At 50.6% G+C, this 19203-nt stretch overlaps 1 protein-coding gene across 2 annotated transcripts in view; it reads left to right on the top strand.

Annotated features, from left to right (window-relative positions):
• Positions 1 to 19203, top strand: part of H6pd (hexose-6-phosphate dehydrogenase/glucose 1-dehydrogenase) — a 29152-nt gene that overhangs the window by 3091 nt on the left and 6858 nt on the right. Inside the window, exons 1-3 of one of the 2 annotated variants that reach the window (XM_021200077.2) lie at positions 2679 to 2885; positions 9618 to 10254; positions 11397 to 11514. In XM_021200077.2, coding sequence (XP_021055736.1) covers positions 9637 to 10254; positions 11397 to 11514 — 736 coding nt within the window. In that variant the 5' untranslated portion in view covers positions 2679 to 2885; positions 9618 to 9636. Of the gene's footprint in view, positions 1 to 2678; positions 2886 to 9617; positions 10255 to 11396; positions 11515 to 19203 lie in introns of those variants that run through there. The other variant, XM_021200076.1, reaches the window with a different exon arrangement.

The following is a 19203-nucleotide window of genomic DNA, read 5'->3' as shown; positions in this document are numbered from 1 at the left end:
TATGTATGTATGTATTTATTTATTTATTTATTATATGTAAGTACACTGTAGCTGTCTTCAGACACTCCAGAAGAGGGAGTCAGATCTTGTTATGGATGGTTATGAGCCACCATGTGGTTGGTGGGATTTGAACTTCGGACCTTCGGAAGAGCAGTCGGGTGCTCTTACCCACTTAGCCATCTCACCAGCCTGAGTTTTTGTTTCTATGTATATATGAGTACCACATGTGTGCAGTGCCCAAAAGCGAAAAGAGGGTGCTGGATCCCCTGGCCCTGGAGTTACAGATCGTTGTGGGTGCTGGGAACTGAACCTGGGTCCTCTGCAAGAATAGCACGGGTTCTTAACCACTGAGCCATCTCCCCAGCCTTTAGCCACATGTTTTATAGAGCCGTTAGAGATTAGCTCTACGACCAGACTGCTTCCATTCACGTTCTGTCACCTCTGAGTTGTCTGACCTTCAGCAAGATAGTTTACCTTTCTGTTCACTGTTGGGCAAACGGTTGAAAGTGCATATCTCACCGAAGTGGCAAGAATAGAGGGTCTGTTGCTTGTCATACTCCAAGCCTAGCATTTGGCATATGGCGTGCGTGCCATAAATAGCTCACAATACTAATAGCGTTGTCATAAGCAAGAAGCAGCTGCTGGTGGGTTGCGGGGGGGTCACCATGCACCAAGTGACCGCTACAGCCTATTGTTTCCATGGCACCATTCAGCACTGGGTATCTTGTACCCTAGGTTATGGTGATCCTGTGTAAACAGGATTTATTTCGTCATTAGCAAATATCACTGGGAGCTTGCTGAGTGCCTGGCCTTGTATGTTTTGGGTGTGGGAGCTACTGCAGGGAGGTGAATATACCTTTCCCTGTCCAGGTGGATCTTGAATTCTTGGGAGAAGTGCGTGGGAGGCAGTAAGCAAGCTAAATGTAATTATCACACGGTGTCTCAGGAAGTGTATAGACATAGGACTAGGGATGTAGCTCGCTTGGTGAAGTGCCTGCCTAACACGCCTAACACATCCAGCACCGCATGAAACTGAACATGTGACACGTGCCTGTCATCCTAGCGCTCATGAGATAGGGCGGGGAGAGCAGTTTATGAGTCTCGAGCGATGGCTCAGCAGTTAAGAGTACTACTGGCTGCTCTTGCAGAGGACCTGAGTTCAGTTCCCAGCACCCACATGGCAACTCCCAACACTGAGGGTCACTCTGGCCCCTGTGCTAGGCTCAGCTCTGCAGGGGCCATAGGAAGCTATGGGAGGGATGAAGGGCATTCTGCAGCAATTCAGACAGAGGAGATGGTAGAATAGAGAGGCAGTGAGAGACACTGTGCTCCAAACTGTGTGAGCTTTGTCGTGTTTGTGTGCACGTGTGTGTGCACATGTGTGTGTACACATGTGGAGCTTTGTTGTGTTTGTGTGCACATGTATGTACACATGTGGAGCTCAGAGGACAGGCTCTGGGGCTGGAGCTCTCCTTCCACCCTGAGGTTCCTGTGGAGTGAACTCAGGTCATCAGGCTTGGTGGCAGACACCCGAGCTGCCCCCAAATGGGATTTGAAGGTGGACACCTGTATCTGCCAACAGACCAGACAACACTAAGGTTTATGATCTGACTATGTCGTGTTTACTGGGACTTGTGGAGACCGAATTTGAAGCAAGTTGAGAGATGTGGTGGTCCATGCCAGAGATCCCAGTGCCAGGGAGGACAAGGCTGGAGCATACCATGCCTGAGGCCAGCCTGGGCTACATAGAGATGCCTTGTCTCAGAAACAAAGAACCACAAACCTGAAGGGGAAGGGAGAAGGGGAGGGAGAGGAGATATGGGGAGTGTAAGGAGGGAATAATTTAGATTGTGGTTAATAAACCAGTTGGATTTAGATGTGCTTAAGCCCAACATTCAACTAATGTACTGGCTAGTTTTGTGTCAACTTGACACAGCTGGAGTTATCACAGAAAAAGGAGCTTCAGTTGGGGAAATGCCTCCATGAGATCCAGCTTTGGGGCATTTTCTCAATTAGTGATCAAGGGGGAAGGGCCCTTTGTGGGTGGGACCATCTCTGGACTGGTAGTCTTGGGTTCTATAAAAGAGCAGGCTAAGCAAGCCAGGGCAGGCAAGCCAGTAAAGAACATCCCTCCATGGCCTCTGCATCAGCTCCTGCTTCCTGACCTGCTTGAGTTCCAGTCCTGCATCCTTTGCTGATCAACAGCAGTATGGAAATGTAAGCCAAATAAACCCTTTCCTCCCCAACTTGCTTCTTGGTCATGATGTTTGTGCAGGAATAGAAACCCTGACTAAGACAACTAATGTGGCCAGAGGATCAGAGTATGAGTTGATTGACCACTCTGAGGTGAGGTGGGAAAGTGCAGACTAGAAATACCGGTTTGGCCACAGGGATAGCAACTGGCTGGTCAGTGCTGAGCAGCTGCTATGTGGGAGGTGGGGCAGGAAACTTGATTTATGTTATTTGCCAATATCTGCGTTATAGATGTCCCCCTAATGAGCAATTATCAAGAGCATATATGACAACAAAAAGTGATCCCATGATCAGGAAACATAAGTTTTGAGTGTCTATTGACCTTTGTTCTTAATGGAATTTGGTTGGTTATTCATTTATGTAATTTCGCTTTAGTAATGGCTGTGTTTTAACAACCAGCTGGGGAAAATACCGGAAATTTTGCAATCAAACATTGCAAAAAGGTACAAAGGGACTTTGAGTGCTCCTCAGGGCTTCCAGTTATCTTGAGAGGAGATCAGAGAAAGGGCTCTTTGGATTTAGAGGGGAGCTTTATCTGGAAGCGCTGGTCCCCAGATTGGCCTTGAGGGGACCAAATGCAGATCACAGTTGACTGACTGGTGTCTGACTGGTTGTGCTCTTTGCCTGCACTGGTGAGTTTGGCATCGGAGCCCCGGAACTGGAGGGGACACTTGGCTGACAAGGGTGGTTTTCTAAATGTTCTTTCATCTGAATTCTTGTTTCTTTCCCAATCCTTTTAAAATTAGTATTTATTTTTTATTTTATGTGCATTGGTGTCTTGCCTGCATATGTGTCTGTGTGAGGGTGTCAGGTCCCCTGGAACTGGATCCCCTGGAACAGACAGTTGTGAGCTGCCATGTGGATGCTCAGAATTGAGCCCCGGGTCCTCTGGAAGAACAGCCAGTGCTCTTAACCACAGAGCCATCTCTCCATCCCCCCCCCCAAATTATTTTTGAAAGTCCAGATTCTGGGGCTGTGATCAGAGGCACCCCTCTTCTAGCCCCACCCATGGGAAGCAGCTTTGTCAATGGTATCTGAGGGGAGTAGGGGGGAGGAGGGGGGTAGGAAGTGCCTCCTGATCTCTCTCACTCACCCTCCCACCCATGTCTGTGGGCACAGGGACTAACTAGCCAGCACCAGCCCTGCCTCTCGGTGCTGCTGGACTGGGCAGGGGCAGCTTTGGGGTAACTGGCCATGTGCCTCTTTCCTGTGAAGGGGACAGGAAGATGGAGCTGGACTCTGTTCACCATGGCTGGCCATGGAATGTTAGCAGGGCCTCTGTCTAATGGGCGAGTCTCTCCCAGGATGGCCGGTTTTGTGCCTGTCAGAGTAATGCATTCTTGCCCAGAGCAAGCCTGGGTGCCTTCCTGCTTGCTGACTCCCACCTCCTCTGTTTTATCTCGTGTGTCCACATGTCTGCACGTGCACTATGTGTATGCTTAGTGTAGGGTCCCTTGGAACTGCAGTTACGGATGGTTCCAAGCCATCATGTGGCTGCTGGGACTGGGTCCTCTAAAGTGCTGGGTCATCTCTCCAGCCTCCACCCTGTCCCGCCCCCCTCCCCACTTCCTGCTTTTCTTTCTTTTGACCTGGGGTTGCTAAGTAGCCCAGGCTAACCTTAAACTCACAATCCTCCTGATTTCTAAAGGCTGAGATTGTAGGCTTGAGTTTGCATGTCCTGTTCCAGCTGTTGGTATGAATAAAATGTGTTATACATAAAACTGTCTTCCACACTCTTCTGTTGTTGTTTTGGTTTTCGAGATAGGATTTCTCTGTGTATCCCTGGCTGTCCTGGTCTCACTCTGAAAATCAGGGTGTAGCCTTGTCTCTATATTTCTTGGCCCCGTGACCCCACTACTGTGGTCTGTGTCCCCTCTAGCACTTCTGTGGCATCTCCTTGATAGTAGGGTGGGGACCTCCCTTGAAATGTGTGGGACCAGGGGCCAGAAGACAACCCGGGCACGCTTAGTCCATTACCCAGGCGAGGAAGCAGACCTTGGCAGGTTAAATGCCTTGTTCAAGGCTGTGTGGTTGTTTAGGATGAGGGCAAGAGAGTGGCTAAGAATACTTTTCCTGTGTCCATGTTGATGTCTCTGTCCTCTGTCCTCCAGCCTCTCTGCCTGTTAGTCATGGCTTCCCGACTGATTGCTTAATTAGACAAAGAAGAAAGCAAGGAAGAAGAAATTCCTTAGTGGAAATTTGGTTTCCTGCTTCTTGGCCAACGTCCGTCGTGTGTGCCGCTTTGGCAGGTTTATTTCATAGCCCCTTCCTCTCAGCCAGTATAGAGCCCAGGCGGAGAGTGCTTGAGTCAATCCACTCAGACCACAGCCTCTGCAGTGAGAGGTGGCGCCTAACCCTAACCCTACCTTCGAGGAGGAGAGCCAGAGGAGCCCCCAGGCCACATCTTGGGAGGCTGAGGGGGCCTGTGAAGTTGGTGACAGACTCCAGGGCGCTCCAGGGCAGGGTTGGCTCTGTAGCCCAGAGGCAAGGGGAATGGCCCAGGTTTCCTCACAGCAATGGCCCTGTGCTGCCTAAGGCAGAGAGTCTCTTTATAGTTAATTTGCTTGCTTCCTTCCTTGCTTGCTTCCTTCATTTTTCATTTCTTCCTGCTTCCCCCCCACCCCCCAAGACAGATTTTGAAACTGCTTGTATTATAGCCGGCTTGGATTTCTGACCTCTCTGACTTCACTTTCCCGGTGCTGGCTTCCCGGCCGTACATCACAATACCTGGACTGTTTACGTAATCTAATTAGTTAACGTTTGTCTAGCTGTCACTCTTTAAACGTCTTAGTATTTTATTTAGTGCATGTTACGTGTGTGCATACCATGCACTTGCCAAGGCATGTAGGTCAGAGGACAAACCCAGGCAGTCGGGTTTCTCCTTCTATCAGGGCAGCTCAGGGATTGAACTTCGGTCATTATGCTTCTTGGTTACCCTCTGAACCATCTCATTCACCTGGGGGGAGGTGAAGGCAAGTGGAGAGGGAGGAGAGAGGGAGGGAAGGAGGAGAGAGAAAGGGGGTGGAGAGAGAATGTGGAGAGAGAGAGATGGGGCGGGGGGGGGAGAGAGAGAGAGAGAGAGAGAGAGAGAGAGAGAGAGAGAGAGGAGAGAGAGAGGGGGGGGGGGGGGGGGGAGTGCGGGGAGAGTGCGTCCCCTGGCTTTGTTTTTGGTTTGAGAGACAGAGTCTTACTGTGTAGCCCGAATTTACAATAATCCCCCTGCCTGAGCCTTTGCCTGCTGGGACGACACAGGTACACGCTGTCATACATGGTTGTGTAGGGTTTGTTTTGTTTGTTTGGCTTGGGTCACATACCTCATCTGTTAGTCTTTGTGGCAGAGTCAGCATGGCTATTTCTAATGTAGCCCTCACTGGAACTTAGCCCAGGACTTCACTCATGCTAGATAAACCCTCTGCCATGGGTTGGAACCTTCAGCCCTCTCTCGCTCCACATTTTGAGACAGGGTCTCTCTAAATTATCCAGACCAACCCCCATTTGTGGCACAAGCTGGCCTCGAGCTTGCGACCCTCCTGCCTCAACCTCCCAAGTGCTAGGATCACAGGTGCGAGCCACCATGCTTGGCTTCAGCCATGTTTTGTAGATTAGGTTGTTTCCTGTACTAGGAGTGCTGGGCCCAGTGCTTGCAACAAGAGTTAGCGTGGTAACTTGGGTTCTATGGCTTCGTGATTGGCTCCTGGGCATCTCCTCAGCTGTATCATGAGAATGGTGTCAGAACCAGTGCGGTGAGAAGTGTACAGCTCCATCCCCCAAGTCATGCCCCTGCCACAGTCAACACAGGACTTCGAATCTAAAGCCATTTCTGATAAGGAGCTGGGTGAATTAAGACATCTGAGGACCGGCTCGAGCAGGGCTATGCTGACTTGGTGACGAGCGAGCGTGGAAGGCCAGGCGTGGGCTTCTTGTTTTCTCCTTTCGTGAGTATGGATGAGTGTTTCCTGTGCACTGTGTGCGTGCTTGGTGTCTGTGGAGGCCAGAAGAAGGCCTTAGACCCACCCACCCACCTCCGGGACTTGAGTTACAAACAATTGTGAACTGCCATTTGGGTACTGGGAATCTAACTCTGGGAGCAGCTAGGATGTCTAGCCACTGAGCCGTCTCAGCCCCAGGCATGTCTGCTTGGATGCTGACATCCTCTGTGCTCAGGGTTCTGGAACCTTGCCTCTCAAAGTATGCTCCTGGGACCCAGGCTTCATCAGCTCCTTAGGCCTCTCCCCCACCTTCTCCATCAGAGTCTGGCTTTTAAACATCTCCCCAAGAAACTTAAATACACAGTGCAGTTTTGAGCTACACTGTTAAGGTTAAAAAACCAGAATCATCCTAAAAACAAGGAACATGTATGCCACCCACGCCGATTTCGGAAAGAGTAGTCACGCAGGTGTTTGGTAATCATACCGTACACAGCTCTGTTGAAATACCCAGTGTTGCCTGCTTCAGGAGTTCTGGGACGTCAGGGAGAAGACTGGTTTTCTTGAGTACTAGGTCCGGAACACACCCGCTGTCTGAGGGAAACTGTCAAGTAGAGAGCTAGAAGGTAGTGTAGGCTGAGTGCCACCCATCCCCCTTGTCCTCAGAGAGCTGGCCTTGGGCCCCCCACTCCCACCTGACAGGGCTCCCCGACTACCCCTGTTCCAGCACATCCCGAGCCCTGGTTCCCAGGACAGGATCAGGAGTTGGGAATACTGCTTGCCAGCTGGCGCCACCTCCTTCTCCAGGCTGTTCTCTGGGCTTCGGATTTCTCCCGCACTGACCTTGTAGCTTCTCCTTCCCCCGGGGCAGAGGCTGCTGCCAGCTGAGAAATAAAGAAAGGCTCAGGTGCCAAGGACAAGAGTTGGGAAGCAAAGGAAAACGCAACGCCCTGTGGTCCCGTCTGTGTGTTTGGGAATGGGTAGATATGCAGGAACTGCAGGTGAGGAAGGCTGGGCCCTCTCAGGTCCTGCAGATGGATGGATGGACCATCCGTCTTGTGGATGTGCCATAGACACTATTATTGGGCCTTTGTCTTACTTGGGTGTCACAGGAACCGTCTTGGGGAGGGATCCCCAGAGAGATGAGGAAGGAGGACTAGGGCTAGGTAAAAGCAGGTGCACAGCTCACACCTGCAATCCCAGCACTTCAGAGGCTGAGGCAGGAGGATTGCCATGAGTGTAAGGCCAGCCCTGGGCTACAGAGGAAGACCCTGTTTCATACAATCATAACAACAATAATCAGTAGAGGCCAAGTGAGTCCCAACTGAAGAGTACTGGTACGCTGGCCAGCTCTGTGGGGCCTTCTGTATGTTCCGCAATCTCTCTGGACCTCAGTTTCCCATCTGCTTGGCCATATTTATTCTGTTCATGCTGTCAGGTTTACAAAGGCTGCTTCCCAGGCTCTGTAGTTGCCCCTTCACCTTTCCACCTCCAGACCGAACCCCATTTACCAGATACTTCCCGTTGCTGTGGTTCCTCCCCTCTTCGCTTCCTTCTGCCTTTTCCCAAAGCCCAGGCTCAGTGGAGACCTGGAGGGCTGCGGTGATAGAAACCCAGCACTTGGCCCTGTGACTTCGGCCAGAACAGAGGTGACACAGTAAATATGACACAGTAAATACTCAGTGCTCCTGTAACTCGACCCAGGCCTCTTGCCTGGGAGGGCATGTTTGACTAAGGAAGGCCAGCAAGGCAACCGCAAGGGCCCAGCTTGTCACTCTGTCTGTCACTGTGGAAACTTCATTCCACAGCACCTCAGACTGTGTGAAGGGGATTGCAGTTAAACTGGCTCGGGTGGGTCTTCAGGTGAGATCAGACAGTGTTTGGTTTTGTGATTGGTACACAGAGCATCATTTCTACGCCCTGCTATCAGCTGTTCTGTAAACAGTAGCTAAAAGGCAGCAGGTACTGCCCTAAGCATCATATAAAAGTTCTTTTATTCTTGCAACAAGCCTGGGATGGAGGTACCACAACAGCACCCATTTTATAGGAAACAGGGGTGTGGCCAGGTTAGATCATTGTCGGTTATTAAGGAGCTGGTCTGGGGTTCACACTCAGGCACAAGGCTACATGGTCTTCCGTTTCGTTTGTTTGTTGTTTCTGTGGAGGGAGGGGGTATTTCAGATAGTGTTTCTTCCTGTTCTGTAGACCAGACTGGGCTCGAACTCAGAGATCTGCCTGTTTCTGCCTCTGGAATGCTGGGATCAAAGGCGTGCCCTGCCACGCTGGACTTGTTTCCTGTTTGAAAGGAATTTATTTATTTTTATTTTATGAATTATTTTGCATGTATGTATTTTTCCCTTGGAGGGCAGAAGAGGCCATCAGATCCACTGGAACCGAAGTTACAGATGGTTATGAGCCACCATGTGGGTGATGGGGCCAGAACTCGGATCTTCTGCAAGAGCAGCCAGTGATTTAACTACTGAGCCATCTCCCCAGACCCTGTTATTTGTTTTCTGAGACAAGGCTTTGCTATGTAGTCCTTACCTGCCTTAAATTCACTCTGTAGCCAAGCTGGCCTTGAACTTGTGCCTGTCCTGCTTTAGCCTCCCAAGTGCTATGCTTACTGTTGTGCACCACACAGCTTTCTTTTTTTTTTCTTACTATTTTGGGAGTGGGTCCCAGTACCCTTGTGCATGTCCCAGTACCAGTTTCCTGCTGAGCTGCATCCTACCCCCAAAGTCTATTCCTTTCCTATTACGTTCATCTGTGTATGCATGCTTGCGCATGTGCATGCACATACACATGGAGGAGGTCAGAGGACAAATTGCAGGGTCCCAGGAATCCTTAGATCATTGGGTTGGGACAGCTATGCTTTCATACTGAACCAACTCGCTGTCCCCCACAGTCTGGTCTTAGGTGCTGTCCCGGAGTCACTATTAGTTGTGACTTTTGCATGATGTCCAGCAGACATGGGCAAAAGCTGAGTGATGTGTGAGAGAAGACGGCCGTGTCCTCTCATGCTGCAGCCATTGGCTGGAAGGGTACCTGCTACTGTTCCTGGGCTAGGGTTCTGCCGTCCTGTTAGCCTGTGCTCACGGCTGGGACTAGCTGTGGTTGTGTCATCATCATGGACGTCCCTGGTGATTCATTCTACTCTCCGATGCCCAGAGTGGCAGAATGCGCTGGTTCCACTCAGTGGACTAGGACTTTCCCAGGCACAATTCCTGTTTGCAGAGCAAGCTCCCGACATACTTTTGGCACAGAAGACAGACTTCTCAGGAGGGAGGGGAATGCTGTGGGACTATAACATTTCCCTGAGAAACAAGTGACCGTTTCTTGCCAGGCAGGAAATGTTCGCTGTCCTAGCTGTGTTCCTTCCACAGCATAACCTCCTGAACCATGTCTGACCCTTCCTTGTTCCTTGTCTGCTCTTCCCAGGCACACAGGCATTTGGAAGATGCTCATAGCGGCAATGTGCTTGGCCCTTCTGGGCTGCCTGCAGGCTCAGGAACTCAAGGGACATGTTTCCATAATCCTGCTGGGAGCAACCGGGGACCTAGCTAAAAAGTACCTGTGGCAGGGACTGTTCCAGCTATACCTGGATGAGGCTGGGAAGGGCCACAGTTTCAGCTTCCACGGGGCCGCCCTGACAGCCCCCCAGCAAGGCCAGAAGCTCATGGACAAGGCTTTGGAATCTCTCTCCTGCCCCAAGGACGTGATACCCAGTCGCTGTGATGAACTCAAGGGACAGTTTCTACAGCTGAGCCAGTACCGCCAGCTGAAGACAGTGGAGGACTATCAGACCCTCAACAAGGACATTGAGACCCAGGTCCAGCAGGATGGGCTCTGGGAGGCAGGCAGGATCTTCTACTTCAGTGTGCCGCCCTTCGCCTACGCAGACATTGCCCGTAACATCAACAGCAGCTGCCGACCACACCCAGGTGCCTGGCTACGGGTTGTTTTTGAAAAACCCTTTGGCCATGACCACCTCTCAGCCCAGCAGCTGGCTTCAGAACTTGGAAGCTTTTTCCAGGAAGAGGAGATGTACCGTGTGGATCATTACCTTGGCAAACAGGTGAGCTGCAGCTTGTAGCATGCCTGGCATGGCTGTGCTGGGTGGTACCATGAATCTGTCACGAGGAACTTGCTGCTGAATGTAGAATTGAGCTGGGGAGTGTTAGGAACCCTCAGCCTCCATGGTCTTCCTGAGGGAAGACAGGAAAGGTGGAAGTTGAGGAAACGGATGGAAGAGCAGGCAGGACCAGTCTCTATGTCCTTGTCTGGGCTTCCCAGTGAGAGTATGCACTTCTCAGAGTATGTTGACCTGCCTTCTCCACAGGGTCCAGGGACTCTGATGTGTGGATATTACTTTCCTTTGGGAATGTTGTGGGGATTGGAATTAGCTTTTCAAATCCCTCACCTGTCTGCCTTTTTAAAATAAAAATACTTTTTTTTCCATCTTGAATGCTGTCTTGAGGCAAAAGGCCGATAACAGCTTAGAACTGAATAAGGGAAGCAGTGTTCCACCAAAGCCTGGAAACAGGAGCTTGGGACAATCTCCTGGAAGGCACAGGTCAAGGCCAGTTCCCTCTGCACGGGCCTCAGGGCTGGGCACTCTGGGCTCATCAGTGCCAGCACCCCAACAGAGCATGCACTGTGCCCAGACTGCTGAGCTGGGCCTCGTCCTGGGCAGGGAGGCCACTGCCTGGACAGGTGTTTGGCTTTCCATCCAGTCCTTTGCATTTGTCACGGTTATAGTCTCAAGACCAGGACCAGCCCCGCTAAGGGTTTATTGGCCTGGAAATAAAAGGAAACAATATTAAATGTATACAGTTTGAAGTTTTTCATGTTACAATTTTGTCACTAAACAATCTTATTAAAAGTTGATAGTCTTAAAAGATAGGGACTTTTTTTTTTTCTGTTCCTTTTTTTTTTCTTTTTCATTGTACTGCAGATTGAACCTAGGGTCTCCTGCATGTGAGGCAATCACCCTACACTGAGCTGTAGCCACAGGAAAATCGTCAATTTAAAACATGTTCTTTCTTGGCCAGAAACTGTTTAGGTCGTTTTGTGTAGAGTCTCTCACTGAGTTGTGAGGCCTGAGGTCTAGGAGCCATTGTCCACAGAGTGTTTTCCCCTTTAAGTGGAGAGGTCTGGGGCTCGAGGATTCTCCTTTACCTAAAAGAACCTGGCATGACCAGTCTTCCCCCCTGACAGGCGGTGGCTCAGATCCTGCCCTTCCGAGACCAGAACCGCAAGGCTTTGGATGGCCTCTGGAACAGGCACCATGTGGAGCGGGTGGAAATCATCTTGAAGGAGACCATAGATGCGGAAGGTGCGTGAGAGTCCTGGCACTCCTTGCCTGCCTGGCATTTGGTGGCATTCCAGGCCCTGCAGTCTGGAGTGTCAGCCAGGTCTCTGCACCACGGCAAGCTCAGCTTGGAGGGAGGGTTTCTGTTAGCATGTGACTCCTTACTGTGTGATGCACTTTTTACTCGGCCAATCCGCAGGGTGTCTAGTGGTAAAGCCCAAGTTGTCATTGATGCCACAGGGGGTATTTGGTCCAGGGACATGCACCTGGTGGAGACGTTTGAAACGGCTGATAAGTAGTGCTGGAGGTTACCCCAGACATGTTTTAGTGTGTGTGTGTGTGTGTGTGTGTGTGTGTGTGTGTGTGTGTGTATGTGTGTATGTAGTTTTAAGATAGGTTCTCATATAGCCCAGGCTGGACTCAAAATCGCTACATAGCCAGGGATGACCTTGAACTTCTGATCCTCTTGCCTCTATGTCCCTAGTTCTCTAGTGTGATGGCGACCATTGCAGCTGTGAGGCTTGGTGCTTATGTGGGTGATGCTGCTACCTGGCGGATGGCAGCTCTCCTACGCCCTCCTGTCTCTCAAGTGATCGCTAGCACCCTTGCTGGTTCTCTGGGAAGCCTTCACGGGCCACTCCCTCCCGAAGCCACAGACTTCCCTTGCTCTCTGTGGAGCGGTTCCTGGTCTGCGCTGGCTTCCTATAGCTCACATGTGATCATAGGTACCAAGAGAGCGCCTATCTTACGAAGTGCTGTACAAACGGGATCCATCCAGGGTCGGGAGGCAGAGTACTGGGCTTGTCTCTGCTTCTAGCTTAGTATCTTAAGTGCGTCACTTTTCCATCTCTGGCAGGAGTAGGTTTTTCGGGTGATGACAGATAAGGTTCCTTTGAGCTATGGTATTCTGCAATGTAAGTTAAAAATGTTTAGGTGTGGGTGTGTGTGTATGTGTGCATATGTGCACATGCACATGTGTCATGTGTTCTTGTGGAGATTAGAGGACAATCTTTGGAGTTAGCCCTTTCCTGCCAAGTGGCTCCTGGCTATTGAACTCATCATCAGGCTTGGTGGCAACGCATTTACTCAGCAGGCCATGTTTCTGGCCCTGTTATTACAATTAAAACTACTTTTTAGATTTATTTCATGTTTTATGTGTATTAGTGTTTTGCCTGAAAGTACTTGTGTACCAGGTACACACCTAGTGCCTGGGAGGTCAGAAGAGAACACTGGCTCCCCTGGGACTGGAGTTGCAGACAGTTGTGAGTCACCCTGTGGGTGCTGGGCATTAGATGCAGATGCTCTGTAAGTGCTCTAACCCCCGAGCCATCTCTCAGGCCCCTGTTATTACAGTTTTGATTGCCACGCTTACAACATTGGCTCTTTCACCACCACCACCACCACCATTATATAGTAATAATTTAAGAAGTTAACTGTTACTTTGTCCCCAGTAGCCATATTAGGTAGGGACAATTACTGACCTTCTCTAAAAGAATCAGTATGCTACTGTGTCCAAAGTCCTTGGCTGGAGTGAAGGAGACTGCTCTTAGGCCAGCTGTGCGGCCTCACCTCTCACACTTGGCACCGCTGCACAGTGACACCGTCCCACGCAGATGTACGCCTGCCTTCTGCAGCTACAGGAATCCCCAGAGGCCACCCCCTTTCCACCCCAAAGGGTGACCTGGCTAGAGCAGAGCCCCCCCCTCACCCCCAGGCTTCTGGCCCAATGGTGGCTGGCTGTCCTTCCTCTCCTCTGCCTGTACTTTATGCTTTGTCTTTCTCTTCCCCCTGGCAACTCTGGCTTCTCTCCTTTCTCTTGATGTATGCACTTAGCACTGAAACTCTGGGCAGGGTGGTAGGATCTCTGAGAGTATGAGACCCAGGCCAGGGTCGGGGTGAGAAACTCCAGTGTAGAGGCCACAGGCAAATTGGGAAGCAGGTGTGGAGTTAGGGGCAGGAGGCTCGGCAGGGCTTGGCAGACCTCTCTCCATCAGGAGGTATTGATCTCTGCCCTCCAGGATCCACAACAGAGAACGGGTACAGCCCCTTCTCATGACTTTACATGGGTCTCAGGCAGTGTTGGGAACCTTTTCAGGTGCCTGATGTCCACGGAGAGTGTGTGCTGGACCTTGTCCTTGCTTCATCTGCAGAGCTGAGCTGCAGATCTGGCACTGAATGAGAACTTGGATCCGATGGGTGGTACAGCGGTCACTCCTGAGCCAACCAGCAGTGGTGTCCACTTCTTTCTGCTGTCCGGACTCGGTCTGTTCCCGCCAAGGCAGGGGGACAAGGTCTCGCTCCCTCTCCCTGGGGTTCTTCCCTGAGCTCGCCGTGGGGCATGGAAGAGTCCCACGTGTGTGCAGTTGTCTGTGGTCCTCTCGTCTCTACAGTCTGCCTTGTCGTGCTTCATGTATTGCACACCCTCTATGGATTCTTTGCAAGGTTTCCGTGGAGACCGCGACCAGGCAGACTATAGTACTACAGAGGTGCCTTTGGAAGTGACAGAGTGGAAGCTGGCGGACAGATAGACAGACAGGTGGACTTAGTGAGGCCAGCCTGTAGCAGTGAGAGCGTGGGTCTGAACAGCAGCTGCTACCAGGGTGGCTGTGCCCAGAGACAGGCCAGGAGCTGGCTACAAGGCTCTTGTAGCAAGTAGTTTGACTGCTCCTGAGCCTCTAGGATGGTGCTGTCCCATGCAATGGGAGGACAGGCAGCCAGGCCACGTGTGTGCGTGTCCCAAGGGCCTACATCTAATGTGAGATGGGGCTGTTGTGAGGGGCTGGTCCATCTGGGCTTTCTTTCACTTACACTTGTTTGTTTCATTTTGTTTTGTTTTGAGACAGTGTCTCACAGTGTAGCCTAGGCTGGCCTCCATCTTGCAATAAAGCTCAGGTTGGCCTTGAACTCACAGAAATGCTCCGGCCCTGATCCCAGACTCCCAAGTGCTGGGGTCACAGACTCAAGCTACCACTCATGACTCCCCTTCCCTAATGTTTGTTTTTGTCGCAGCTGCTCAGCAGGACAATTGCTCTGCCATGGTTTGGGTCTCTCTAGTCTAGGCACTGGTCCAGAGCAGCCAGTAATGGGAAACTGTGCTACCAGACCCTCAGTTCCAGTAGGAGGGCCTCTGTCACGGGCCATGTTGGCACTAGATTGAGCACGCATGAGTGCCGGGCGGGCGGGCAACTCTTGTTGGCATCCTGAGGAGTGCAGGCAGAGGCTGCAGGCTCAGTCCTCTCCCACCTAGCTGGCAGGAGCTGTAACTCTGCCCGAGTACCAGCATCTGGGTGAGGTGGATGAGGGCACTACTGTGGGCCTCAGCCTGGGCTGAAGGTTTCCAAGGCCGAATTCTGAGCCCTGCAGTCTGATTTTTAAGGGAGAAAACCAAGGTCACAAGCCATTTCCTCTCCCTCTTCCCGCACCCCGACCCGCTCGCACTCTACTTCTATCTAGGGGTAGATGTTGGGGGTCTAAACTGTACCCTGCATTCTGGAGAGGCAGGAGTGCTTTCTGAGCCTGTCATGCCCTACCCCTGCCCCTGCTCTGTGGCAGCGGTGGGAAAGGGACTTCTGAACTGCAAGGTCGTTTGGCTCTTTCTCTCCCACCCCCCTCCACCTGGGCGGTGGCAGCCTCTCCAGCTCCCTCCCCTCCACGGCTTCTGCTTCTGCCGCAGCCTTTGGCTCAGTGGAGCTTGCTGCAGAGGCTGCTGCAGAGGCTGGGGCACACTGGAGGAGGAAGGAGGAAGCCATCCTTCAGGCCAGCAGCAACCCCGGCCTTGTCTGACCCGGGTTCTCCCCACAGGAGACCCGTGGTCCCTCAGTGGGGTCTTCAGATGCAGCAGCATGGGCTAAGGAAGTGACCTCGGTCGCTTGCTGCATTGAAGCACTGAGTCCAGATGACTGTGCAGGCAGAGAAACCGGGTCTGTAATGACAGAGGTTCAGCAGTCTATGTTCTGGGCTTTGAACCCGAGCTTTTAACCATGTGTCCCGCAGTCTCTCCATGCCCTCCCTCACTACCTTGTATTCTGAACACTCTACCAATTCAGTTCCCTCTGCACAGAAAGCTGATTGGAAAATGGGAGTAGGGAAGTGGGGGAGGGGCAATCCCTGAGACTGCCCCTGCTGGGCACTGGGGAAAGGCAAGTGATACATGCTCACCCCTGGGGGTTAGGATGGCTGCCCACTGCCTCCCACCAAGGGACCCAAACAACCAGGTTCCTCCCAGATGACACCAGCTGTCCTGCCTTCCTTCTGCCCATGTGACATAAGGTGCTGGGCACTTGCTCAGCAGAGCAGTGTCCCTCCCAAACCATCTGCTGTGCTGTCTGCAGGGTGAGCTGGGGTAGCTGCAGTTCCATACCCAGAGCCAGAGAGAGAGAGAGAGAGAGAGAGAGAGAGAGAGAGAGAGAGAGAACCAGCCAGCTAGTGTCTCTCCTCGGTTCTCACCTTCCTTATTTTTAGTGATCCCAGAAGACATTGGTAGGAACTGCAGCTAACTTTTGGTTGTTTTCTCCTCTTTGTCTTGTTAAAATGTCTATTTTTTTTTTTTTTTTTCTGGGAACCTAGGTCTCCCACAGCACAGAAACTTGGGAGGTGGTTACCGGTTCAGTTGGAGAGAAGTGACCCTCGGTTCAACTTGTAAAGCGTGAAAGCCGCCCTAGCCAGTCTCTGGGTGATTTTTTGTTAAGTTAGATAATGTCCGTGGTTGTACTCAACAAATAGAGATTCCCTCCAAGTTCACAGAGAAAGGATGATCTTAAAATGCCTGTTCCAACCAATGCTGACTTAGCGTGTGGTCTGTAATTGGTCTATAATACTCTTCCTGCTTTCTTAAACCTCCCATCCATATCTCCATGTATTGACAATCTGCATAATATATTTTTAACAGATCTATATTTTTGTTCAGTTCTATTTATATCACAGACTATGCAGTATAAATTCTATAACTAGGCATTTTGGCTGTTTCCAGTTTTTGCTATTTTAGGTAGTACTTTATGAAAAAAATTTTTTTTTGGAGATCAAATCCACATTCTGTAAAATTTATCATTTAAAGTTCGTGACTCAGTAAACATTCTAGAACATTCATGGTCATTAACTTTTCCCCCTCTTGTATATTTCTACAGTGAAGTCACTGGGCCAAAGATAACAAGCAGTTCTGAGCAGTCTTCTGTCTTTTAGATAAACAAGATAGCCGAAGGCAAAGCCACGGTCCACCCTGGACTTGCACAGCTACTAGTTGAGTTCACGGGGTCTTCTAGTTGGCCAAACTGCTTGCACTTCCTCTTTTTTACACTCTGAATTTTAGCTTGCAACCTTTAACCTAGAAAAGGATGTGCAAAGCCAGTAGAGATTCCCTGTAGGAAAAACAAATCAGTTCCGACAGCTGACAGGTCTTGGACTAAGTCAGCACACCGAGTACGGTGAGAGCGCCAGCGCCTAGCTGTCCAAGCTGCCTCTCAGCCTCTGATCCCGCCCACTCAGCTGCTCGGCCGCTGACCCCGCCCACCCTGCCGCTGAGCCTTGTGCACAGCCTCTTTCTCCTTCACATGTGGCCCAGGCTACAGCCCTGGTTCTTCATAGACCAGGTTGGAAGCAAAACTCAAATCCACGGGCTGTGCTAAATACAGGCACACTCCCAGAGCTTGAAATGAAGAAGTAATGGAAGCACTCCTCTAGTCAGCAGGTAGTAACCCCCAGGCATGCAATCTCCCCAGAATGAAGGAGTGGGTGGATAAAAATAGGAAGAGAGCCACTCGGGGATTTAGGAAATTAATGAATAGTAAGCAGATAGCGGGCTTTTAAGGACTCTGGTGCCCTCTCTCCATCAAAAATTCATCTGTTCTTAAAGCTGTAATTGTCCTCTCTTTGCTTAAATCTGCTCTAACCCATTGATTTTTATCAAGTATGGGTTTTCACATTTGAGCATCCCCAAAGCTGAGTTTGATGTCCAGCATACCAGGTTGAGCCAGCAGCCCGCTTCTTCCTGAACTTATAATTAGCCACGTTCGAGTTTTGGGTTTGGAGGAGTCCACGTTGCCCCACCCCGTGCCTCCAGTGACCTTTTGGGGAGTCCACCACGTGTCCCATGAGGTCTCCTCTGAATCAGATTTCAAATGGACACCATCAAGGTGTACTCACACTTTCCTCGTGAAATGCCAAATGCTCGTAAAAAGAAGTATTTATTTTTATTTTATGTGTATGGGTATCTTGCTTGAATGTATGTCTGTGTACCACATTTTTAGTTGTACTGCATGTATGTGTTTGTATGTATGAGTGCAGTATCAGTGTGGCCAGATGAGGGCTTCCAATCCCCTGGAGCTGGAGTTACAGGTAGTTGGGGGTGTGGGAACTGAACTCGGATCTTCTGGAAGAGTGGCAAGTGCCCTTAACCACTGACCCATCTCTCCAGTGTGCGCCCCCCCCCCCCGCCGCCTTATAAAATTTCCTTATTTCCAGATAGCCATCATGTCTGTCCAGCAAGGCAGGTTCTGAAGACTCAGGACGCCTGCTCAGAACACGCATGCTCAGCTCACAAGTCTAAGCTAGAATCACCCCTCATTTATCTGCTTGGGATTAAATAGTAACAGGATTCCTGGTAAAATAATGCTTAGGAAACACATGCAAGGTGAGTGAGCTATGCAGTAAGAAATACAAACAGTTTTTATTTCAATTTTTATTTTTCCCTCCTGGGAATGAGCCCAGAGCACCTTAAGCATGATAAATGAGCATTCTGTCATCGTACCCCACCTGAGCACTTGCAAGTTCTGTTCTTCAAGAAGACTTCTAGTGCATTTATTTATTTATTTGTTTATTTTCTTTCTTTCTTATTTATTATGTGTATGTATGGGGTGTGCACGCCATGGCACCCATGTGGAGGTCAGATGATAACCTGTTCCTCTTTCCCGGTTATGGGACCTGCAGACTGAACCCCAGTTGTCAGGCTTGCGAGCAAGCGCGTTCCCCCACTGGCTTATCCCTGCAGCCTCCCAGCAGAGGTTTAAAAGGGCTTTAGCATCTCCCGTGTGGGTCTCTATTCTATTTCCTGTCCTCTGTTGTTCCCAATATTGAGATGCTTACTTCTGTTTGCATGTTTGTACACTTTTGTGTGCACGTGTGTGCTATGCACACGTGTGTACATATGTGTGCTTGTGGGGAACCAGGTTTCTTCCTCAAGCATAGTCCACAGTGTTGGTCTCGAGTTAGGGTCTTGGCATGGCCAGCCAGCTATTCCTGGGGCTGGAGTGCTGTCCTCGGTGCTGGCGTTCAAGGAGTGCACTGCCACAGCCAGTGTCTGACATGGGTGTTGGGGATCTGAACGCATGACCAGCGAGTGGCTGACTGAGTCATCTCCCTGGTCTTTACTGTTGTTATGTGTGTCCATCTCCTGAAATGATACACTGTCAGATCCCAGTGAGGAGCCACACGTTGTACATCAGCTCTTTGTGTGCTTGGGTTTTTTGTGCTGCTGAGGTTGGAGCCCAGGGCCATGTGGTGCCAGGCAAGGCTCTGCTGCCAAGTCCCTCCTCAGCCTTCCTTCACCTCTTCATCCTGCCTCCCTTTGCAGACTTCAGGTCTCTTATCTATTCTGCCTTAGTCAGGGTTTCTATTCCTGCACAAACGTCATGACCAAGAAGCAAGTTGGGGAGGAAAGGGTTTATTCGGCTTACATTTCCATACTGCTGTTGATCACCAAAGGATGCAGGACTGGAACTC

This window comes from Mus pahari, chromosome 6, assembly GCF_900095145.1.
Source record: "Mus pahari chromosome 6, PAHARI_EIJ_v1.1, whole genome shotgun sequence".
Classification (NCBI taxonomy): domain Eukaryota; kingdom Metazoa; phylum Chordata; class Mammalia; order Rodentia; family Muridae; genus Mus; species Mus pahari.
Note: the sequence above shows the minus strand (reverse complement) of the source record. Positions and strands in the feature narration are given on the sequence as shown.